At 39.5% G+C, this 25351-nt stretch overlaps 1 protein-coding gene across 1 annotated transcript in view; it reads left to right on the top strand.

The window, feature by feature from the left end:
* The window catches only part of slc1a7a (solute carrier family 1 member 7a), an 86626-nt gene extending 61561 nt beyond the window's left edge, over positions 1-25065 (top strand). Inside the window, exons 9-11 of the mRNA XM_057857256.1 lie at positions 12809-12943; positions 13432-13531; positions 22420-25065. Coding sequence (XP_057713239.1) covers positions 12809-12943; positions 13432-13531; positions 22420-22686 — 502 coding nt within the window. The 3' untranslated portion in view covers positions 22687-25065. The remainder of the gene's footprint in view (positions 1-12808; positions 12944-13431; positions 13532-22419) is intronic.
* The last annotated feature ends 286 nt before the right edge of the window (positions 25066-25351 follow it).

A 25351-nucleotide genomic window follows, 5' to 3' on the forward strand; every position in this document is an offset into this window, starting at 1 on the left:
GGGACATTTGGGGGACACGTCCTAATGATATCCAGTCATTTTCTGTTGATTTGGGGAAAAAAAAAAAAATTCCCATTGAAAATGAATGGGAAAAATTTTGGACGTCCATGGACGTCAATGGTATCAACTTACATAAGCGTCAATGGAATCCAAGTACTTTGGCATCAATAGAATGAACAAACATGAAGAAATGCCATTGGAAATGAATGGAAATTTTGGACGTCCATGGACGTCAATGGCATCACCCTCCATAAGCGGCAATGCAATCGAGGACATTTGGGGGACACGTCCTAATGATATCTAGTCATTTTTTGTTGATTTTGGGGGAAAAAAAAAAATTCCCATTGAAAATGAATGGGTAAAATTTTGGACGTCCATGGACGTCAATGGCAGCACCCCCCATAAGCGTCAATGGAGTTGGGGACGTTTGGGGTATACGTCCTATTGATATCTGGTCATTTTCTGTTGATTTGGAGAAATGTAGTTTTTTCCCCATTGAAAATGAATGGGAAAAATTTTGGACGTCCATGTAAGTCAATGGCGGCACCCTTCATAAGCGTCAATGGAATTGGGGAAGTTTGGGGGACACGTCCTATTGATATCTGGTCATTTTCTGTTGATTTGGGGTAATTTTGTTTTTTCCCCATTGAAAATGAATTGGAAAAATTTTGGACGTCCATGGCAGTCAATGGCATCGACATCCATATAATCAATTGAATCCAAGTACATTGGCATCAGTAGATTCGACATGCATGGCCGTCAATGGCATCAATGCAATGTAAATTCCATTGGAAATCCCATTGGAAGTGAATGGGACTTTTCCCATTCGAAATGAATGGGATAGTTTTTGGCAAATTTCCGAGGAAGCGTAATTTTTTTCCAAATTCTGTATACAACTTTTATGCCCCTCACCGTCCCGGAATTTTTGATGCCCAAATTATGTGATTTGGTCAAAAATTGTAGGACTAGATACATTTTGAAACTTTTTTTTTTTTCACGGAAAATTGCCGTTTACGGACGAACGGAAAAATTTTCGGGGCCATTTGTAAAGTTTCCTGTGTCACGCGAAAATTCCGGTCGTGCCGATACTTGAACGGTGCCGATCGGTCTAACGGTTCGGGCTGTGAAGCGCGCGTTTTTTTTCCATTCAAAATGAATAGGAAAGTTTTTGGCAAATTTCCGGGGAACCGTAAATTTTTGCCAAATTCTGTATACAACTTTTATGCCCCTCACCGTCCCGGAATTTTTGATGCCCAAATTATGTGATTTGGTCAAAAATTGTAGGACTAGATACATTTTGAAACTTTTTTTATTTTTCGGAAAATTGCCGTTTACGGGCGAACGGAAAATTTTTCGTGGCGGTTTGAAAAATTCCCATCGTCACGCGAAAAATCCGGTCGTGCCGATACTTCAACGGTGCCGATCGGTGCTACGGTTTGGGCTGTGCGTTGGCTCAAAAAAACGCGGAGAATTATTGAATAATAATAATAATAACTAGAAACTGCAATTTCGGGAGAAATTACACACCTTGGTCTTTCCTCTGTGGAGATACAAATCTTAGCCCCACTCAGGTCTATCAATAGAATGGACCATAATGCCAGTCATTGGCACTAAACAAAGTTAAAGCCATTAGAAAAGATTGGGAGAATTGGACGTCCATGTCCGTCAATGGCAGCACCCTCCATAATTGTTAATGGAATCGGGGAAGTTTGGGGGACACGTCCTATTGATATCTAGTCATTTTCTGTTGATTTGGGAAAAAAAAAAAAATTCCCATTGAAAATGAATGGGAAAAATTTTGGACGTCCATGGACGTCAATGGTATCAACTTACATAAGCGTCAATGGAATCCAAGTACATTGGCATCAATAAAATGAACAAACATGAAGAAATGCCATTGGAAATGAATGGGAAGTTTGGACGTCCATGAACGTCAATGGCATCACCCTCCATAAGCGGCAATGCAATCGGGGACATTTGGGGGACACGTCCTAATGATATCTAGTCATTTTCTGTTGATTTGGGAAAAAAAAAAAAATCCCATTGAAAATGAATGGGAAAAATTTTGGACGTCCATGGACGTCAATGGTATCAACTTACATAAGCGTCAATGGAATCCAAGTACATTGGCATCAATAGAATGAACAAACATGAAGAAATGCCTTTGGAAATGAATGGGAAGTTTGGACGTCCATGGACGTCAATGGCATCACCCCCCATAAGCGGCAATGCAATCGGGGACATTTGGGGGACACGTCCTAATGATATCTAGTCATTTTCTGTTGATTTGGGGAAAAAAAAAAAATTCCCATTGAAAATGAATGGGAAAAATTTTGGACGTCCATGGACGTCAATGGTATCAACTTACATAAGCGTCAATGGAATCCAAGTACATTGGCATCAATAAAATGAACAAACATGAAGAAATGCCATTGGAAATGAATGGGAAGTTTGGACGTCCATGAACGTCAATGGCATCACCCTCCATAAGCGGCAATGCAATCGGGGACATTTGGGGGACACGTCCTAATGATATCTAGTCATTTTCTGTTGATTTGGGAAAAAAAAAAAAATCCCATTGAAAATGAATGGGAAAAATTTTGGACGTCCATGGACGTCAATGGTATCAACTTACATAAGCGTCAATGGAATCCAAGTACATTGGCATCAATAGAATGAACAAACATGAAGAAATGCCTTTGGAAATGAATGGGAAGTTTGGACGTCCATGGACGTCAATGGCATCACCCCCCATAAGCGGCAATGCAATCGGGGACATTTGGGGGACACGTCCTAATGATATCTAGTCATTTTCTGTTGATTTGGGGAAAAAAAAAAAATTCCCATTGAAAATGAATGGGAAAAATTTTGGACGTCCATGGACGTCAATGGTATCAACTTACATAAGCGTCAATGGAATCCAAGTACATTGGCATCAATAGAATGAACAAACATGAAGAAATGCCATTGGAAATTAATGGGAAGTTTGGACGTCCGTGGACGTCAATGGCATCACCCTCCATAAGCAGCAATGCAATCGGGGACATTTGGGGGACAGGTCCTATTGATATCTAGTCATTTTCTGTTGATTTGAGGAAAAAAAAAAATTCCCATTGAAAATGAATGGGTAAAATTTTGGACGTCCATGGATGTCAATGGCAGCACCCCCCATAAGCGTCAATGGAATTGGGGACGTTTGGGATATACGTCCTATTGATATCTGGTCATTTTCTGTTGATTTGGAGAAATTTAGTTTTTTCCCCATTGAAAATGAATGGGAAAAATTTTGGACGTCCATGTAAGTCAATGGCGGCACCCTTCATAAGCGTCAATGGAATTGGGGAAGTTTGGGGGACACGTCCTATTGATATCTGGTCATTTTCTGTTGATTTGGGGTAATTTTGTTTTTTCCCCCATTGAAAATGAATGGGAAAAATTTTGGACGTCCATGGCAGTCAATGGCATCGACATCCATATAGTCAATTGAATCCAAGTACATTGGCATCAGTAGATTCAACATGCATGGCCGTCAATGGCATCAATGCAATGTAAATTCCATTGGAAATCCCATTGGAAGTGAATGGGACTTTTCCCATTCGAAATGAATGGGATAGTTTTTGGCAAATTTCCGAGGAAGCGTAATTTTTTTCCAAATTCTGTATACAACTTTTATGCCCCTCACCGTCCCGGAATTTTTGATGCCCAAATTGTGTGATTTGGTCAAAAATTGTAGGACTAGATACATTTTGAAACTTTTTTTTTTTCCCGGAAAATTGCCGTTTACGGGCGAAGGGAAACATTTTCGGGTCCGTTTGAAAAATTCCCATCGTTGCGCGAAAATTCCGGTCGTGCCGATATTTGAACGGTGCCGATCGGTCAAACGGTTCGGGCTGTGCAGCGTGCGTTTTTTTTTCATTCAAAATGAATAGGAAAGTTTTTGGCAAATTTCCGGGGAACCGTAAATTTTTGCCAAATTCTGTATACAACTTTTATGCCCCTCATCGTCCCGGAATTTTTGATACCCAAATTATGTGATTTGGTCAAAAATTGTAGGACTAGATACATTTTTTAACTTTTTATTTTTTTCGGAAAATTGCCATTTACGGGCGAACGGAAAATTTTTCGGGGGATTTTGAAAAAGTCCCTGCGTCGCGCGAAAAATCCGGTCGTGTCAATACTTGAATGGTGCCGATCGGTGGTACGGTTCGGGCTGCGCGGCGCGCCGAAAAAACGCGGAGAATAATTTGATGATATAATAATAATAATAACTAGAAACTGCAATTTCGGGAGAAATTACACACCTTGGTCTTTCCTCTGTGGAGATACAGATCTTAGCCCCACTCAGGTCTATCAATAGAATGGATCATAATACCAGTCATTTGCACAAATCAAAGTAAAAGCCATTAGAAATGAATGGGAGAATTGGACGTCCATGGACGTCAATGGCATCACCCTCCATAAGCGGCAATGCAATCGGGGACATTTGGGGGACACTTCCTAATGATATCTAGTCATTTTCTGTTGATTTGGGGAAAAAAAAAAAATCCCATTGAAAATGAATGGGAAAAATTTTGGACGTCCATGGACGTCAATGGTATCAACTTACATAAGCGTCAATGGAATCCAAGTACATTGGCATCAATAGAATGAACAAACATGAAGAAACGCCATTGGAAATTAATGGGAAGTTTGGACGTCCGTGGACGTCAATGGCATCACCCTCCATAAGCAGCAATGCAATCGGGGACATATGGGGGACACGTCCTATTGATATCTAGTCATTTTCTGTTGATTTGGGGAAAAAAAAAAAATTCCCATTGAAAATGAATGGGAAAAATTTTGGACGTCCATGGACGTCAATGGTATCAACTTACATAAGCGTCAATGGAATCCAAGTACATTGGCATCAATAGAATGAACAAACATGAAGAAATGCCATTGGGATTTAATGGGAAGTTTGGACGTCCATGAACGTCAATGGCATCACCCTCCATAAGCGGCAATGCAATCGGGGACATTTGGGGGACACGTCCTAATGATATCTAGTCATTTTCTGTTGATTTGGGGAAAAAAAAAAATTTCTAATTGAAAATGAATGGGAAAAATTTTGGACGTCTATGGACGTCAATGGTATCAACTTACATAAGCGTCAATGGAATCTAAGTACATTGGCATCAATAGAATGAACAAACATGAAGAAATGCCATTGGAATAAATGGGAAGTTTGGACGTCCCTGGACGTCAATGGCATCACCCTCCATAAGCAGCAATGCAATTGGGGACATTTGGGGGACACGTCCTATTGATATCTAGTCATTTTCTGTTGATTTGGGGAAAAAAAAAAAATTCCCATTGAAAATGAATGGGAAAATTTTTGGACGTCCATGGACGTCAATGGCAGCACCCCCCATAAGCGTCAATGGAGTTGGGGACGTTTGAGGTATACGTCCTATTGATATCTGGTCATTTTCTGTTGATTTGGAGAAATTTAGTTTTTTCCCCATTGAAAATGAATGGGAAAAATTTTGGACGTCCATGGAAGTCAATGGCAGCACCCCCCATAAGCGTCAATGGAGTTGGGGACGTTTGGGGTATACGTCCTATTGATATCTGGTCATTTTCTGTTGATTTGGAGAAATTTAGTTTTTTCCCCATTGAAAATGAATGGGAAAAATTTTGGACGTCCATGTAAGTCAATGGCGGCGCCCTTCATAATCGTCAATGGAATTGGGGAAGTTTGGGGGACACGTCCTATTGATATCTGGCCATTTTCTGTTGATTTGGGGAAATTTTGTTTTTTCCCCATTGAAAATGAATGGGAAAAATTTTGGACGTCCATGGCCGTCAATGGCATCGACATCCATATAGTCAATTGAATCCAAGTACATTGGCATCAGTAGATTCGACATGCATGGCCGTCAATGGCATCAATGCAATGTAAATTCCATTGGAAATCCCATTGGAAGTGAATGGGAACTTTTCCCATTCGAAATGAATGGGATAGTTTTTGGCAAATTTCCGAGGAAGCGTAATTTTTTTCCAAATTCTGTATACAACTTTTATGCCCCTCACCGTCCCGGAATTTTTGATGGCCAAATTATGTGATTTGGTCAAAAATTGTAGGACTAGATACATTTTGAAACTTTTTTTTTTTTCACGGAAAATTGCCGTTTACGGACGAACGGAAACATTTTCGGGGCCATTTGTAAAGTTTCCTGTGTCACGCGAAAATTCCGGTCGTGCCGATACTTGAACGGTGCCGATCGGTCTCACGGTTCGGGCTGTGAAGCGCGCGTTTTTTTTCCATTCAAAATGAATAGGAAAGTTTTTGGCAAATTTCCGGGGAACCGTAAATTTTTGCCAAATTCTGTATACAACTTTTATGCCCCTCAATGTCCCGGAATTTTTGATGCCCAAATTATGCGATTTGGTCAAAAATTGTAGGACTAGATACATTTTGAAACTTTTTTTTTTTTCCGGAAAATTGCCGTTTACGGGCGAACGGAAAATTTTTCGGGGCCGTTTGAAAAATTCCCATCGTCGCGCGAAAATTCCGGTCGTGCCGATACTTGAACGGTGCCGATCGGTGCTACGGTTTGGGCTGTGCGTTGGCTCAAAAAAACGCGGAGAATAAGATGAATAATAATAATAACTAGAAACTGCAATTTCGGGAGAAATTACACACCTTGGTCTTTCCTCTGTGGAGATACAAATCTTAGCCCCACTCAGGTCTATCAATAGAATGGACCATAATGCCAGTCATTGGCACTAAACAAAGTTAAAGCCATTAGAAAAGATTGGGAGAATTGGACGTCCATGTCCGTCAATGGCAGCACCCTCCATAATTGTTAATGGAATCGGGGAAGTTTGGGGGACACGTCCTATTGATATGTAGTCATTTTCTGTTGATTTGGGAAAAAAAAAAAATTTCCCATTGAAAATGAATGGGAAAAATTTTGGACGTCCATGGACGTCAATGGTATCAACTTACATAAGCGTCAATGGAATCCAAGTACATTGGCATCAATAAAATGAACAAACATGAAGAAATGCCATTGGAAATGAATGGGAAGTTTGGACGTCCATGAACGTCAATGGCATCACCCTCCATAAGCGGCAATGCAATCGGGGACATTTGGGGGACACGTCCTAATGATATCTAGTCATTTTCTGTTGATTTGGGAAAAAAAAAAAAATCCCATTGAAAATGAATGGGAAAATTTTTGGACGTCAATGGTATCAACTTACATAAGCGTCAATGGAATCCAAGTACATTGGCATCAATAGAATGAACAAACATGAAGAAATGCCTTTGGAAATGAATGGGAAGTTTGGACGTCCATGGACGTCAATGGCATCACCCCCCATAAGCGGCAATGCAATCGGGGACATTTGGGGGACACGTCCTAATGATATCTAGTCATTTTCTGTTGATTTGAGGAAAAAAAAAAATTTCCCATTGAAAATGAATGGGAAAAATTTTGGACGTCCATGGACGTCAATGGTATCAACTTACATAAGCGTCAATGGAATCCAAGTACATTGGCATCAAAAGAATGAACAAACATGAAGAAATGCCATTGGGATTTAATGGGAAGTTTGGACGTCCTTGGACGTCAATGGCATCCCCCTCCATAAGCAGCAATGCAATCGGGGTCATTTGGGGGACACGTCCTATTGATATCTAGTCATTTTCTGTTGATTTGGTGAAAAAAAAAATTTCCCATTGAAAATGAATGGGAAAAATTTTGGACGTCCATGGACGTCAATGGTATCAACTTACATAAGCGTCAATGGAATCCAAGTACATTGGCATCAATAGAATGAACAAACATGAAGAAATGGCTTTGGAAATGATTGGGAAGTTTGGACGTCCATGGACGTCAATGGCATCACCCCCCATAAGCGGTAATGCAATCGGGGACATTTGGGGGACACGTCCTAATGATATCTAGTCATTTTCTGTTGATTTGGGGAAAAAAAAAAAATTCCCATTGAAAATGAATGGGAAAAATTTTGGACGTCCATGGACGTCAATGGTATCAACTTTCATAAGCGTCAATGGAATCCAAGTACATTGGCATCAATAGAATGAACAAACATGAAGAAATGGCTTTGGAAATGATTGGGAAGTTTGGACGTCCATGGACGTCAATGGCATCACCCCCCATAAGCGGTAATGCAATCGGGGACATTTGGGGGACACGTCCTATTGACATCTAGTCATTTTCTGTTGATTTGGGGAAATTTAGTTTTTTCCCCATTGAAAATGAATGGGAAAAATTTTGGACGTCCATGGACGTCAATGGCAGCACCCCCCATAAGCGTCAATGGAGTTGGGGACGTTTGGGGTATACGTCCTATTAATATCTGGTCATTTTCTGTTGATTTGGGGAAATTTAGTTTTTTCCCCATTGAAAATGAATGGGAAAAATTTTGGACGTCCATGGCCGTCAATGGCAGAACCCCCTATAAGCGTCAATGGAGTTGGGGACGTTTGGGGGACACGTCCTATTGATATCTGGTCATTTTCTGTTGATTTGGGGAAATGTAGTTTTTTCCCCATTGAAAATGAATGGGAAAAATTTTGGACGTCCATGGCCGTCATTGGCATCGACATCCATATAGTCAATTGAATCCAAGTACATTGGCATCAATAGATTCGACATTTATGGCCGTCAATGGCATCAATGATGTAAATTCCAATGGAAATCCCATTGGAAGTGAATGGGAAATTTTCCCATTAGAAATGAATGGGATAGTTTTTGGCAAATATCCGGGGAACCGTAATTTTTTTCCAAATTCTGTATACAATCTTTATGCCCCCCACCGTCCCGGAATTTTTGATGTCCAATTTATGTGATTTGGTCAAAAATTGTAGGACAAGTAGCGTTTTGAAACTTTTGTTTTTTTTACGGAAAATTGCCGTTTACGGGCAAACGGAAAATTTTTCGGGGCCGTTTGAAAAAGACCCTGCGTCGCACGAAAATTCCGGTCATGCCAAAACTTGAACGATGGCGATCGGTGCTATGGTTCGGGCTGTGAAGCGCACGTTTTTTTTCCATTCAAAATGAATAGGAAAGTTTTTGGCAAATTTCCGGGGAACCGTAAATTTTTGTCAAATTCTGTATACAACTTTTATGCCCCTCACCGTCCCGGAATTTTTGATACCCAAATTATGTGATTTGGTCAAAAATTGTAGGACAAGTAGCGTTTTGAAACTTTTTTTTTTTTTCGGAAATTTGCCGTTTACGGGCGAACGGAAAATTTTTCGGGGCCGTTTGAAAAATTCCCATCGTCGCGCGAAAATTCCGGTCGTGCCGATACTTGAACGGTGCCGATCGGTGCTATGGTTCGGGCTGCGCGGCGCGCCGAAAAAAACGTCAACAATTATTGAATAATAATAATAATAAAGAATAATAATAAAGAAGTACAATAAAGTTGTACAACAACATAACCTTGTTCTTTCCCTTGGAAAGACCAAGGTAATAATAATAAGAACAATAAAGTTGCACAATAACAATACCTTGTTCTTTCTTTCAGAAAGACCAAGGTAATAAAGAAAAAGTACAATAAAGTTGTACAATAACATAACCTTGTTCTTTCCCTTGGAAAGACCAAGGTAATGACCTTCATGTGAAAGACGGTTGGTCCAAGTATTGTATTCAACTATCCAAATAACACATTGCTTAGACCTCCAATAATGAGGAAAATGAACCGCCAAGCTCCTTCTTCTGGCTAACTCAGAACCTACAGGCAACAATAAGTCCGCAATTAACCAGTATGATTAATCAGCCCTGAGATGAAAAGAAAAAAATCCAGCTCCAATGATCGATGCGTATATAGTACATTTATAAAATATACCAATCAAATTTCATTCAGATCAGATTTTGAGACCCGCCTCTGGGCGGTCTAAAAATGACACTGCTTACGAGTGCAGCCATTTTGTAATATCAGTTACACTCACTGTAGAAGAAAGTATCCTTTGAGTGCTGCAAAAACAGCTAGAGTCTCAAGACGATAAAATAAAACAATAAAACAGCAACAATAAACTCATTTATAAACAAACAACGCAGACCGGTCTGGACCCTTATTCCCTAAGGCAAAATAATGCTCCCAGGAAGATTCGGTCCCAAACCAAAATAATGTCAGACCTTATATTGTGCTTATGCAAATGAGCAAGTTAGTACTGATGAGCACGACCAAGGCATAACATGATGAGTGGAAAATCACCAAGCATCTCTGGCTTGTGTCTGGACAACATCAACATCCCTATCTCTTTGGCGACGACCTTGGCTCAGGGAAAACTTCTCCGTAAGCAAACATTGCTTACGGAGAAAAACAGCCACTCAGCAACAGAGTCCCCCCGACAATAGAATTCTGACATTATGAATGAGCTAGACACAATATTATAATAGCAATAAACAATACATGTGATTATATATATTTATATATATCTCTTCACCACTCACATAAACATTAATATATAGTGCTGGCCAAAAGTATTGGCGCACCGGCAATTCTGTCAGAAAATGATCAATTTCTCCCAGAAAATGATCACAATTACAAATGCTTCGGTAGTAATATCTTCATTTATTTTGCTTGCAATGAAAAAACACGAAAGAGAATGAAAAAATATATATATATATCATTATCGTTTTACACAAAACTCCAAAAATAGGCCGGAAGTAATTATTGGCACCTTCACCCTAATACTTGGTAGCACAACCTTTGGACAAAATAACTACAAACAATCACTTCCAGTATCCATCAAGGAGTTTCTTAAATTGCTCTGCTGAAATTTTAGACCATTCTTCTTTGGCCAACTGCTCCAGGTCTCTGAGATTTGACGGGTGCTTCTCCAAACTGCCATTTTCAGATCTCTCCACAGGTGTTCTATGGGATTCAGGTCTGGACTCATTGCTGGCCGCTTTAGAAGTCTCCAGTGCTTTCTCTCAAACCATTTTCTTGTGCTTTTTGAAGTGTGTTTTGGATCATTGTCCTCTGAGGAAGACCCAGCTTTCTCACACTGGGCCCTACATTATGCTGCAAAATGTGTTGGTAGTCTTCAGACTTCATAATACCATGCACATGGTCAAACAGTCCAGTACCAGCGGCAGCCAAGCAACCCCAAAACATCAGGGAACCTCCGCAAAGTTTGACCGTGGGGACCGTGTTCTTTTCTTTGAAGGCCTCGTTTTTTCTGTAAACTCTATGTTGATGCTTTTCCCAAAAAGCTCTACTTTTGTCCTACCTGACCAGAAAACATTCTTCCAAATCGTTTTTGGCTTTCTCAGGTAAGTTTTGGCAAACTCCAGCCTGGCTTTTTTTATGTCAGAAGTGGGATCTTTCTTGGTATCCTACTATAAAGTCGTTTTTCATTCAGACGCCGACGGATAGTACGGGTTGACACTGTTGTACCCTCGGACTGCAGGACAGCTTGAACTTGTTTGGATGTTTGTCGAGGTTCTTTATCCACCATCCGCACAATCTTGGGTTGAAATCTCTCGTCAATTTTTTTCTGTCCACATCTAGGGAGGTTAGCCACAGTGGCATGGGCTTTACACTTATTGATGACACTGCGCACGGTAGACTCAGGAACATTCAGGTCTTTGGAAATGGACTTGTAGCCTTGATATTGCCCATGCTTCCTCACAATTTTGCTTCTCAAGTCCTCAGACAGTTCTTTGGTCTTCTTTCTTTTCTCCATGATCAGTGGAGTACACACAAGGACACAGGACAGAGGTTGAGTCAACTTTAATCCATTTTCACTGGCTGCAAGTGTGATTTAGATATTGACACCACCTGTTATGTGCCACAAATAAGTAGCAGGTGCTGTTAATGACAAAAATTAGAGAAGCATCACATTCGTTTTCAAAGGGTGCCGATACTTTTGTGTGGCCCATTTTTTGAGTTTTGTGTAAAATGATAATGATTTTTTTTTTAGATCGATTTTCTTTAGTGTTTTATCATTGCAAGCAAAATAAATGAAGATATTACTACCAAAGCATTTGTAATTGCAATCATTTTCTGGGAGAAATTGAGCATTATCTGACAGAATTGCAGGGGTGCCAATACTTTTGGCCAGCTGTGTATGATTTGCTAAAATAGCAATGGCATTAATAAAATGTATGGGCGGCAACCTTCTGGAAATACTCATTGTTGTTTTTTTTTAACTGTTTTTTTCCTAAATTCCATATTAGAAAAAAAAATAACTTCTGGCTTTTTTCAATGCATTAAAATAAGAATATTTCCCCTGAGATGATAAAGATGTTGTCTTTTCCTTTAAATGTTTTTTTAGAGGGGTTCATTTTAGTGCTGACATCACTTTTAGCCATAGACCTATAAAATATGTTCCAGTGTTAAACCCATAGAATGGTCCTATTAAATGCAATGTGAAAGTGTCAGCTATCTTTATCCATTCTTGCCTCAATGTGTGAGGCTCTCAGACAGGTCACAAAGTCACTTAGTATGAAACTTCTACCTCATATGGCGATATGTGGGGCGGCGTGGTAGAGTCGTTGTTCCCCAACCAAGAGGTTGTAGGTAGCATTCCCCTGCCCTTGTGACCATGAGAAATGTCCATGAGCAACTGAACTGAACGTTTCTCCTGATGCTGTGTAATGTAGTGTAAGCCAAGTGTTAGCCAATGTATTATAGGGCATATTCCATCAGAAAAACCCAAATTTCTCAACAGTAAAATATCATTTTAAGATATATTTATGACATAATAAATATATAATATGACAGACACTAGAAAAGTAAAAATGTTGATTAAAAAGTGCATGCTCTTTTTTTTCTTTTCCAGTATTACTGCAACAGCAGCTAGTATTGGTGCAGCCGGAATCCCACAAGCTGGACTTGTTACCATGGTGATTGTGCTGACATCTGTGGGTCTGCCTACCGATGACATTTCTCTCATCATTGCTGTTGACTGGGCTTTGTAAGTACTTTCAAGTCTTCTTAAAGGTGCACATATTCTATATAGATTTTGTTTGATTGGTATGATTCAGGCCATTTTAATTCGTAAATGCCACAGCAGTTATGTGAGAGCATGTCCAACCTATTTTGATGTGAAAACTCCCTCCCTGACAAGTGTTATAATACAGCCCTTCAATTTAAGTACTCGCCAGTGCTGAGTATGAATACCAATATGCTGTGTTTTATTTCAATCATATAGGGTTCAAAATACCTACTACATTTTTTTTTAAATGGCATGCTTCTGTCAAATTAAAAAAAAAAAAAAAAATCGTTTTATGATTAGGTTAGCTTTACTTGAATTTTAATTCGCGAAAGTGTTTCATTATTGTAAAAAGCAGCCCATTAAATCACATGACCAAAGGGTGAAAAATAAAGTTGAAACAAACAAAGAAACAATGACATGAACTTCCCCGTTAGCATATCCTGATGCTTCAAACTTCTACATGACAGGGATCGATTCAGGACCATGGTCAATGTAATGGGCGACGCCTTGGCCACAGGTATCATGGCTCACATCTGCAGAAAAGACTTCATTAAAGAAGGCGAACAGGTGAGATATTAGTGATACACACATGTAGGAAAGGGGTCTGTCAATAAAAAAAAAAACATACATAAATACTGTCTACAGTGATCCCTCGCTACTTCGCGCCCTCAGTCGCGGATTTTTTATCAAATTAAAAATAAATAAATAAATAAATGCAGTATTTTATAGAGCTGTCCCAATCCAATCACGTAGTCTCTCACTGTCGCTCACGTGCACCGGTGATGCTTGTTAAAGTTAACGATGATTGACAGACAGTTAGGGTTTGATCTTGCCAGAGATGCTTGTAAGTCAAAACTTCAAAGCGCCGCATGCGTCAATCATCGTTTAACTTGTTAAACAGTTGCTGTGGCAACTCATTGTGTGTAAGTGAGCAGCTTGAGCGGATTTGAGTGGACTCACTCAATGAAACATTTAAGACAAACATTTTTCTACTTTACAGTGATCCCTCGCTACTTTGCGCTTCAAACTTCGCGCCCTCGGTCCATCGCAGGTTTTTTTTTTTTTTTTTAATTAAAAACAAATGATAAATAAATGTAGTATTTTATATACCTGTCCCGATCCAACCCTCTAATCTCTAATTTTCGCTCCTGTCGGCTTTCTTGGTCAGGCAGTGTTCTGGAGCTGCTTATTAACGTTAACGATGATTGACAGACAGTTCAGGTTTGATCTTGCCAGTGGCGCTTGTAGATCAAACCTTCAAAGCGCTGCATGCATCATATATCGTTTAACTTTTTAAACAGTTGCTGTGGCAACTCATTGTGTGTAGTGAGCAGCTTGGGTGGGTTAGGGTTAGGAGTGGACTCACTCAATGAAGCATTTAATAAAGACAAGCGTTTTTCTACTTTTTTTAATGGATTGGGTGTCTACTTTTTTCTTATTTAAAAATAATTCGGTAGGACAGTTTAAAACTAATCATTATTATTATTACATTTGAAGTGCTTAGTTTTTTTTTTTATTACACTTTGGGGAAAAGTGAAAAAACGTCTTATACTGGTCCTTCTAAAAAAAATTTGCATATTGTGACAAAGTTCATTATTTTCTGTAATGTACTGATAAACATTAGACTTTCATATATTTTAGATTCATTACACACAACTGAAGTGGTTCAAGCCTTTTATTGTTTTAATATTGATGATTTTGGTGAAAAAGTCAAGAAAAACCAAAAATCCCTGCCTCAAAAAATTTGCATATCATGAAAAGGTACTCTAAAGAAGCTACTAACCTAATCATCTGAATCAACGAATTAACTCAAAACCCCTGCGAAAGATTCCTGAGGCTTTTAAAAACTCCCAGTGTGGTTCATTACTCAAAACCGCAATCATGGGCAAGAGTGCCGAGCTGACTGCTGTCTAGAATGCCATCATTGACACCCTCAAGCAAGAGGCTTAGACACAGAATGAAATTTCTGAGCGAATAGGCTGTTCCCAGAGTGCTGTATCAAGGCAATTTAGTGGGAAGTCTGTGGGAAGGAAAAAGTGTGGCAGGAAACACTGCACAACCAGAAGAGGTGACCACACCCTAAGAAAGATTGTGGAGAAGGGCCGATTCCAGACCTTGAGGGACCTGCAGAAACAGTGGACTGAGTATGGAGTAGAAACATCCAGAGCCACTGTGCACAGGCGTGTGCTGGAAATGGGCTACAGGTGCCGCATTCCCCAGGTCAAGCCACTTTTGAACCTGAAACAGCAGCAGAAGCGCCTGACCTGGGCTACAGAGAAGCAGCACTGGACTGTTGCTCAAATTTTGCATGTCATTCGGAAATCGAGGTGCCAGAGTTTGGAGGAAGAATCGGGGAAAGGAAATGCCAAAATACCTGAAGTCCAGTGTCAAGTACCCACAGTCAATGATGGTCTGGGGTGCCATTTTAGCTGCTGGTGTTGGTCTACTGTGTTTTATCAAGGGCAGGGTCAATGCAGCTAGCTATCAGGAGATTTTGGAGCACTTCGTGCTTCCATCTGCTGAAAAGCTTTATGGAGATGAAGATTTCGTCTTTCGGCACGACCAAGCACCTGCTCACAGTGCCAAAACCACTGGTAAATGGTTTACTGACCATGGCATTACTGTGCTCAATTGGCCTGCCAACTCTCCTGACCTGAACCCCATAGAGAATCTGTGGGAGACTGTGAACAGGAAGTTGAGAGACACCAGACCCAACACTGTGAATGAGTTTAAGGCCACTATCGAAGCATCCTGGGCCTCCCTGACACCTCAGCAGTGCCACAGGCTGATTGCCTCCATGCCACGCCGCATTGAAGCAGTCATTTCTGCAAAAGGATTCTCGACCGAGTATTGAGTGCATAGCTGATATAATTAATTGAATGTTGACTTTTTTTTGTATTAAAAAAATCTTTTTTGTACTGGTCGGATGAAATATGCTAATTTTTTGAGATAGGGATTTTTGGTTTTTCTTGACTTTTTTGCCAAAATCATCAATATTAAAACAATAAAAGGCTTGAACTACTTCAGTTGTGTGTAATGAATCTAAAATATATGAAAATCTAATGTTTATCAGTACATTAGAGAAAATAATGAACTTTATCACAATATGCTATTTTTTTGTGAAGGACTAGTATGGATCTCTTTCCAATGATAAATCTGAATAAATACATTGTTGTTGTTTTGGGGAGGTGCTACTTCGTGGTTTTTCACCTATCGTGGTGGGTTCTGGTCCTCATTATCCGTCAAAAACAAGGGATCAATGTATTCTTGTTTAAAAATAATTCGGTGGGGCATTTGAATTGCTTAAAAACCATTTATTAAAACATAAATTATGTATAAAGTTTTTTTTTTTTTTTTTAACTATACTTTGGGGAAAAAAGTGAAAAAACGTGTTATATGTATCTATTTCCAGAGCTAAATCTGAATAAATACATTGAACTTTTTTTTGATGGGGGGGCGCTAACGCAGTTTTTCACTTATCATGGCGGGTTCAGTTCCCCATTAACTGCGAAAAATGAGGAATCGCTGTATACCATATTTAGTGTAAGTCACACCTACCCCCCAAAAATGCATAATGAAGATGAAAAAATTATATACCAATATACAGTCCCTGAAAATCCTTGTCGCATAAGGGCATAGTGACTTAAAATGGCACATCACTTCATTTCTAATCATTTCATTCTTACAATAAAAGGTTAATTTTCATGTCAAGGGCCTTCACAATAAGTAGTGTGACATTCAGAGCTTGGTAAAGCCCATAACATCTGTTTTTGCAAGGACAAAAGTGCTGCCGTATCCAAAAATAAAGTATCATTTCTTCCATAATTTATTTTGTAAAGACACATATGCTACTATAAGATCAGAACATGAAGTCAAAATGCCTTGGAGGGGGGAAAAAAATAATATCGTATGTGACTCCCATGAGCTTGGAGGACTACATCCATGCGTCTTGGATATGACTCAAATAACTTATAGATGAAGTCGTTTGGAATGACAAAGAAAGCAGTCTTGCAGGACTCACAGAGTTCATCAAGATTTTGTGGTTTCATCTATAAAACCTCCTCCTTCATCTTACCCCAGCCATGCTCAATAATTTTCATGTCTGGTGACTGGGCTGGCCAGCCCTGGAGCATCTTAACATTCTTCTCAATCAGGAACTTTGAATGGGCTGAATCAGAGGGAGACCTGTCCTGCTGATGAATTTGCCCTCTTTTGTGGTTGGGAATGTAATGAGCAGCATGAATTTCTTGATACTTCAGGCTGTTGATGTTGCTGCCCACTTTGCAGATCTCAGATTTTGTGTGCGACAAGACTTTTGTCTTTGCAAAAACAGATGTTATGGGCTTTACCAAGCTCTGAACGTCACACTACTTTTTGACGATTTTATTTTGCACCTAGTTATTAATGTGGAAGCCCATAAGAATAAAATGAACCATTTATTGTAAGAATGAAATGATTAGAAATATAGTTATAGTGGGGAGAACAAGTATTTGATACATTGCCGATTTTGCTGGTTTTCCCACTTGCAAGCCATGTAGAGGTCTGTAATTTGTATCATAAGTTCTCTTCAACTGTAAGGGATAATACAAAAATCCAGAAAATCATATTGTATAATTTTTAAATAATAAATTTGTATTTAACTGCATGAAATAAGTATTTGATACATTACCAACTAGTAAATATTTCGGCTCTCAGTTCTTTTTTAAGAACCCCTCCTGTTCTCCACTCATTACCGGAAGTAACTGCACCTGTTTGAACTTGTTACCTGTATAAAAGACACCTGTTCACATGCTCAAACAAACAAACTCCAACCTTTCCACAATGGCCAAGACCAAAGAGCTGTGTAAGGACATCAGGGATAAAATAATAGACATGCACAAGGCTGGGATGGGCTACAGGAAAATAAGCAAGCAGCTTGGTGAGAAGGTAACAACTGTTGGAACGATTATTAGAAAATGGAAGAAGTTCAAGTTGACGGTCAATCTGCCTCGTTCTGGGGCTCCATGCAAAATCTCACCTCGTGGGGCATCACTGATCATGAGGAAGGGGAGGGATCAGCCCAGAACTACACGGCAGGACCTGGTCAATGACCTGAAGAGAGCTGGAACCACAGTCTCGAAGAAAACCATCGGAAACACATTACTCCGTCATGGATTAAAATCCTACAGCGCACGCAAGGTCCCGCTGCTGAACCCAGTGCATGTCCAGACACGTCTGAAGTTTGCCACTGACCATCTGGATGATCCAGAGGAGCAATGGGAGAAGGTCATGTGGTCGGATGAGACCGAAATGGAACTTTTTGGTCTAAACTCGGCTCGTCATGTTTGGAGGAAAAAGAAGGATGAGTACAACCCCAAGAACACCATCCCAATCGTGAAACATGAAGGAGGAAACATCATTTTTTGGGGCTGCTTCTCTGCCAAGGGTACAGGACGACTGCACCGTATTGAGGGGAGGATGGATAGGGCTATGTATCGCCAGATCTTGGCTGACAACCTCCTTCCTTCAGTGAGAGCCCTGAAGATGGGTCGTGGCTGGGTCTTCCAGCATGACAACGACCCAAAGCACACAGCCAAGGCAACTAAAGACTGGCTCAGTAAGAAGCATCTTAAGATAATGGAGTGGCCTAGCCAGTCACCAGATCTGAACCCGATAGAAAATCTATGGAGGGAGCTGAAAGTCCGTGTTGCCCGGCAGCAGCCCCGAAACCTGAAGGCTCTGGAGAAGATCTGCATGGAGGAGTGGGCCAAAATCCCTGCTGCAGTGTGTGCAAACCTTGGCAAGGACTACAGGAAACGTTTGGTGTCTGTAATAGCAAACAAAGGTTTCTGTACCAAATATTAAGTTTGATTTTTGTGATGTATCAAATACTTATTTCATGCAATTAAATGCAAATTTATTATTTAAAAATCATACAACGTGATTTTCTGTTTTTTTGTATTAGATTCCGTCCCTCACAGTTGAAGACAACTTACGATACAAATGACAGACCTCTACATGCTTTGCAAGTGGGAAAACCAGCAACATCGGCAGTGTATCAAATACTTGTTCTCCCCACTGTATATGCCATTTTAAGTCACTATGTCCTTATGCGACAAGACTTTTGTCAGGGACTGTAGAAGTCGCGCTGAGGTATAATTCGCATTTATGCGGGCTGAAGGTTGGGTGAGAGGCTTTTATTAGACCTCCCCCCCCAAGAATCCGCAATTCTGTGATCGTGGAATTTACTGCACAATTCAACATCATCCGCTAAAATCAAAACATAACGCGGAATAAATGGGGAGGTGTAGAGCTATTTTTATTATTACATTTTACCATGTTTCATCACGGCTTCTAGATGTCATGGTTAAATACCACCCGCCAAACACAGATAAGAAGCTGCATTTAATTGGCTGACTGAAAAGGTCGATTTTTTCCCAGCAGTCAGAAGTAATGTTGATTAAACAAGTGGATGATTTACACATAGATTTGTTTCGTTTCATGCAATGTTCTGCACTTTGGTATATTTTTCTGCTGCATGCTGTAGACCCATAGTCATGTGGATGGCCTCCACTTTTAAAAAATCTTTTCCTCAACATCACTTTTCCTCAAACCTATTAAGGAAATGTTTTACACTTTTTTAGTAATACAAATGAATCTGCCAAAGGGAATAAACACAATATTCATGTTTATTATTTATCATCAGAATGTTTCGCAGTGTTTTAGCATTGTATTTTTACATTGAGCGCTTTCGTGGTTAGCACATCTACCTCACAGTTCTGAGATCAACGGTTCAATCCCGGGCTCCAGACTTCACGTGCCTGCCTGGATTTGCTACAGGTGCTCCGGTTTGCACCCACATCTCCAAACGCTTGCATGCTAAGCTGATTGAATACTCCAAATTGTCCATAGGTATGAGTGTGTACGTGTTTTTTTGTCTCGTTGTGCCCTGCGATAGGCTGGAAATCAATTCAGGTTACGGCCCATAGTTAGATGGGATAGACTCCAGCACACCCGTGACCCATGTGAAAATAAGCGGCACGAAAGATGGATTTATTTTTCATCGTTATTCTATAAATTTGCTTTATAACTGGTCATTTTAGTTGTTTTTATTACAACTTTCAAGCCACAAAATGAAGAATTGCTCTCCGCAGAATCATGAATATTCTCTGCAGAATAAAGCCTTTTTTCGTCACTGATTCCTGAAGCCACTTTATTGAATCAGGGACCAAAAAAAGAACATTATTTATAATAAATAGCAACAATAAAATAGAGAACAACAGGCTAAATAGGCATCTGTTGATGTAACATACAGTTGTGTTCAAAAATTTTTAACCCTCACAGTAGATAAGTGTTTTTGCAAGTTTGACATTTATTTTTCATCTTGTTTATAATCACATTACCGTAATTTTCGGACGATAAGCCGCTACTTTTTTCCCTCATTCTGAATCCTGCGGCATATAGTCCAGTGCGGCTTATTTGTTGATTTATTTGGGTTAATAGGTAACACTTTATTTGACGGCGGCATCATAAGACTGCCATAAGACTGTCAGAATTATGACATGACATTATCCTGGGCATTAATGAAGGCTTATGACAGATGTCATTAAGTGTCATCTGTAAAATTATGTCACTAACTCCATTTATGTCCAGCTCGGCTATTTCACATCCATTCAAAAGACAGATATTTTGCCGGATGACACAAAATAACATCTGTCATCACCATTCATTAATGCTCATGGCAGTGTTATGTCATAATTATGATGGTCTTATGAAAGTCTCATAGCGCCACTGTCAAATAGTGTTACCAAATTCCACTACTAGCAATTAATCAAACAAGTAGAACAGTAACTGAAGAAATAATTAGCACAGAACATGAATTTTGATGTTATTTAAATCTGTAGCGCTGCAATGCATGACGACAACAGTGTTGACAGCAGGTGGCAGCAGAGGTTGACTGTCTCCCCCAAGAGAACAGTGATGGCCAAATGAAGCTTCTTGAAGCAATGAACCAATTGGTTCAAAGCTTCATGGTGGTTCATTTGGTCTTATGACAGTCTTATGATGCCGCTGTCAAATAAAAGTGTTACCAGTTGATATCTTTTGATGTAAATATCCCATAATGCAGTGAGGACAGCTGTGGCTTATAGTCCAGTGTAGCTTATCTATGAACAAATGCCGTTTTCGTGCCACATTTGGTGGGTGGCGGCTTATTGTCAGGTGCGGTTTATAGTGTGAAAATTACGGTAAATAATGACATGTCAAATAGAAATATACAACTGAAATAACAAAAATATTTTTGGGAATATTCCAATTTATGGCCTTTCTGTGATTACTTCATTGACAAAATTAAATTCAACCCCTTAGGCATGTATAACTTTAGTACTTAGTACAACATAATTTGCAATAATAACATCCTTTAGAAATGAAGCATAGCTTGACACAAGTTTCTTGCAGTGATCAACAGGTATCTTTGCCCATTCCTAATGGGTGAAGGCTCCAGTTCATTAACATTTTTGGGCTTGCGTGCTGCAACTGCCTTCTTGAAGTACCACCAGAGATTTTTGATGGGATTTGAGTGATTGGTGATTGTGGTGGCCACTCCAGAATCTTCCAGCACTTCTTTTGCAACCAAGATGTGGTAGATGTTGAAATTGAAGAAATAAAGCGTTCCATTTCTTTCAGGAGCATAAAATACCGCGTGAAACATGAAATAAACATGCTTTTTGGTGTCATATGCACTTCAATCTTGCTAACAATGCTCCCAATTGTGTCTCTTGAAATGTATAGTCCTTTTGCTATCTTTTTATATCCATATCCTTGCTTATGAAATGAAATGACATCCTCTCTGAACTTTTTTGACCGTTCCTTGGACTCCATGTTGTAAATATGTCATTAACTGCCATGCAGAACCATGTGTCACAGTCGTTTTAAATCTGCTTAATTGCTGCTCATTTGGGTTCCGTTTACATTTACAGATGTTTTCATCAGCTGTTTGACAACACCTGATGGAAACTTTTTCTTAAGAGTGGTGGACTTGAGGGGTTGAATAATTTTCTCAATGAGGTAATCACAGAAAGGCCATTAATTGAAATATTCCCCAAAATATTTTTGTTATTTCAGTTTTATTCATCTATTTGACATGTCGTTATTTGATGATGAAAAATGAATGTCAAATGTGCAAAAACACATCCACTGCGGGGCTTGAATAATTTTTAACACAACTGTATTAACAGTTATTCAGATAACTATAGCCTAAACAACAGACTCTCACTTCGAAATCCATTAGTCTTCATCTTTAGTATCACATGTGAACACCTGCGCCAACTCTGGAAGTAGAGGGTACACATCTTCTCGTGGCTTTCAGTGTCGGGAAAAAAAACATATCAGAGTATAGATTACAGTAGTCATACTGTCAAAATTAAAGCTTTCAGAGTTAAGGAATCTTTAATCTAATATGAGATGGCCTCTACCAGGTCCCTCTAATCTGCGAGACGAAACCCATGATCAGCATCCAACAGATGATGAGCTACCAGAACCAGAAGAACGGCTGCTACCCACCGCCTCCTCCGGGTGGCAAGCATGACCACCTTTCCCCGGATGTGGCTCGCCTGATCCAGCTGGAGGAAGGCATTCGACCATTGGAGAAGAAGAAACACGCTCACTCTTCGCACCACAAGAGAGGCCACAGAGACAAGGATCACTGTTCCATTGATATGAACGGTCTGGAGACTAATGTGTAGAGAAGCGATCCAAGTGGCCATCTGAGCACTCAGCCGCTGCCCCGGCAGGAGAGGACCGGCATGTTCCTTTAATGACGTGGGTGAGGTCACATGCATCTCCCGGCTTAAAAAACAGAGGCAGGAAACAAACGAATACGGATCAAATAGAAAACAAAGACTTTTTTTTGGTGGTTTATTTCTTGTTTTTTTTTACCGTATTTTAATGATGACCTATATATTTGTGAGTGTACATACTGAACATGGATCAGGCCAGATGATACCAGTTCAAGGTTTGTTTGCGTGCTTGCTTGCTTTCTTCAAGGCTAGACCCTTGAGATACATTATCTCCGTTTATCAAGGTTTTAACAGAACATAAGGGGAAGGAAGGGAACACAGTATATCAGAAATGATTATAAAAAAATAACCCCATCCTTCTGTGGACTGTGGATACTTAATCCACTAGCATCAGCTACAAAGTATATTGTATTGACCTGTTTTGGTATCAGATAGTATATTTTCAAATGGACTTTTTCTATATTTTAAACATGAATTCATGAACATTGTTTCAATTCTGAAGTGCACATCCAGTATAATAAACAAAACTGTTTCCGGAAGAGTACTGTGCAATCTTCTTATGCAGACAGACACTAACCTCTTAAAATCACGTGGACGTGGAATGATCACCACAAACTCTCCCGTATCAAATGGGTTGGAAGTCCATTGGTGTCAATGGCAACTAATGAGCTAAAACGCAATCTGAGGAAAAAAGTAGACTTGCACATTTCCACGTTACTGCTGGGCACTAACACAGTTTAGCTGGCACCAAGACAACAGCAACAAGAACCAACAATCACTGTATATATAATTGAATCCTTCATAAGTGACTATTTTTGTCGGTTTATTATTAGAAAATAAACGTTATTATGAGTTAAAATAATTTGATATTGAAACCCCCTTGATGTTTTCATTTTTATATCATTTTTAAAATTAGTTTAACTCATAGAGTCGTGGGTCGCCATTGCTGTTGACGTCGCAGGACGATGACGTCACATGGTTACGCTGCCGAGCTTCCAGAACTTGTCATCTGTTCAACCCTCTAATTTGAACCCGACAGGAGCATTAATGAGCATTACAGCACTGTCGATATTTTACAAGACGAGCAGCAAAGGAACAATGAACAGGAAAGACGGGATGAGACGTGACAAGACCTTTCACCTTGTTTTGTTTAGATGCATACAGACAGAATATACTAAAGCAGCCTTAAGAAAATGTTTAAACGTAGTCATATCAAATAAGGGTGGTTTAGATATGCTACGCGACTAATGTGGTCAACAGATCAACAATCTGCTTTACAGCCACCACAAGAAAACACTATGTGTAAAAGTATGAGAGGGGAACACATGCAAAAAGTATTTTGAGGCAATGAAAAGGTAAAAAAAAGACTTAACAAAAACACAAATAGTAAGTACTCGCCGCTTTTAACCGATGAGCGCATGTGTTGGACATCTCGCTGTGTAGAAAGAATTGCCGTAACCCCGCAGTATTCAGCAAGTGGCAGTGACTATCCACTAAGGGCGTAGGTTTGCATTGGGACAGTAGGGAAAAACACAAGCAACTTTTTAGGATGCTCAAATAGTCCCCATCAACTTTTAAGCAACCTTATTTGCATCATATAACGGATTCAGTTATATAGGTCATTTAGATTGTCCCCCCATATGTTTTAATTGTTGTAACTGACCCCACCATTATCAAGCAAACTATTTTCAGTGTGTTCAGACTTACATGTACCTCTTTTCAATGGCTGAATGTGCCGGTCCATTTTTTTTCCCCTCCTAAACGCACATTTGATTGGCTGATGCCTTGACCCCCCCTCCCACACATACACACACAGGGATATTAGGTAGGGATATTAGAATTTTTTTTTCCCAGCCAGCCGCTGCAACTGTAAGAAGTGTAAAAATACGTCAATTTTCCAGCCAGTAGCTGCCACTGTAAGAAATGTAAAAATACGTCAATGTTGTGGAAGTGGGGAACACACCACTAATTTTGCTAGTGAAAATCTGACCTGCATCAGAGTTAGCATAACATTAAACTGTTTGAACTTGCTAACCTGCAAAACCTGTTATTTGTAGGTATCTGCTTAGAGAGAAGAATTCTCCTTTATGTGTTTTCTACTGTTAACATTAATTAAACTGTGAAATGTAGTGAACGGTTTTACCCCATTCACCCCAATTTTACTTTTAATTTTATTTGCTTGGTCTTGAAGCAACCCACAGGAGCTTTCTTTTTTTTTTTTTTTTCGGGATGGGGGCGGGGGGACTGTGCTTGTGGACAAAAGCAGTAGTGTTTTACCTGAAGGAAGGCTCAATTTTTATTCAAACGCTTTGTTAAAAGTTTTTTCAATTATATTTAATTCATTTATTTAGACAGACAATGTTGAGTGGTCTGAAGATAAATGTTTATTTCTTGAATTCCTGGGTAGTTAAGAGATTATTAACAAGTTTGTATTTATTGTGGATGTTAATATAATTTATGTTCAAATAATGCAATTTAAATTTGCTCATAAAATCCAGAATTTTTTGCTTGAAGTTTTCAAAAAGTTTTAGTAATTTTAGAAAACAAAGGTTTGAATTGAATGATGCAGGCTGAACCAATACATATAAAAGTTATTATACAGTGCCCTCCA

The sequence above is a fragment of the Corythoichthys intestinalis genome, chromosome 14 (genome assembly GCF_030265065.1).
Source record: "Corythoichthys intestinalis isolate RoL2023-P3 chromosome 14, ASM3026506v1, whole genome shotgun sequence".
In the NCBI taxonomy this organism is placed as follows: Eukaryota; Metazoa; Chordata; class Actinopteri; order Syngnathiformes; family Syngnathidae; genus Corythoichthys; species Corythoichthys intestinalis.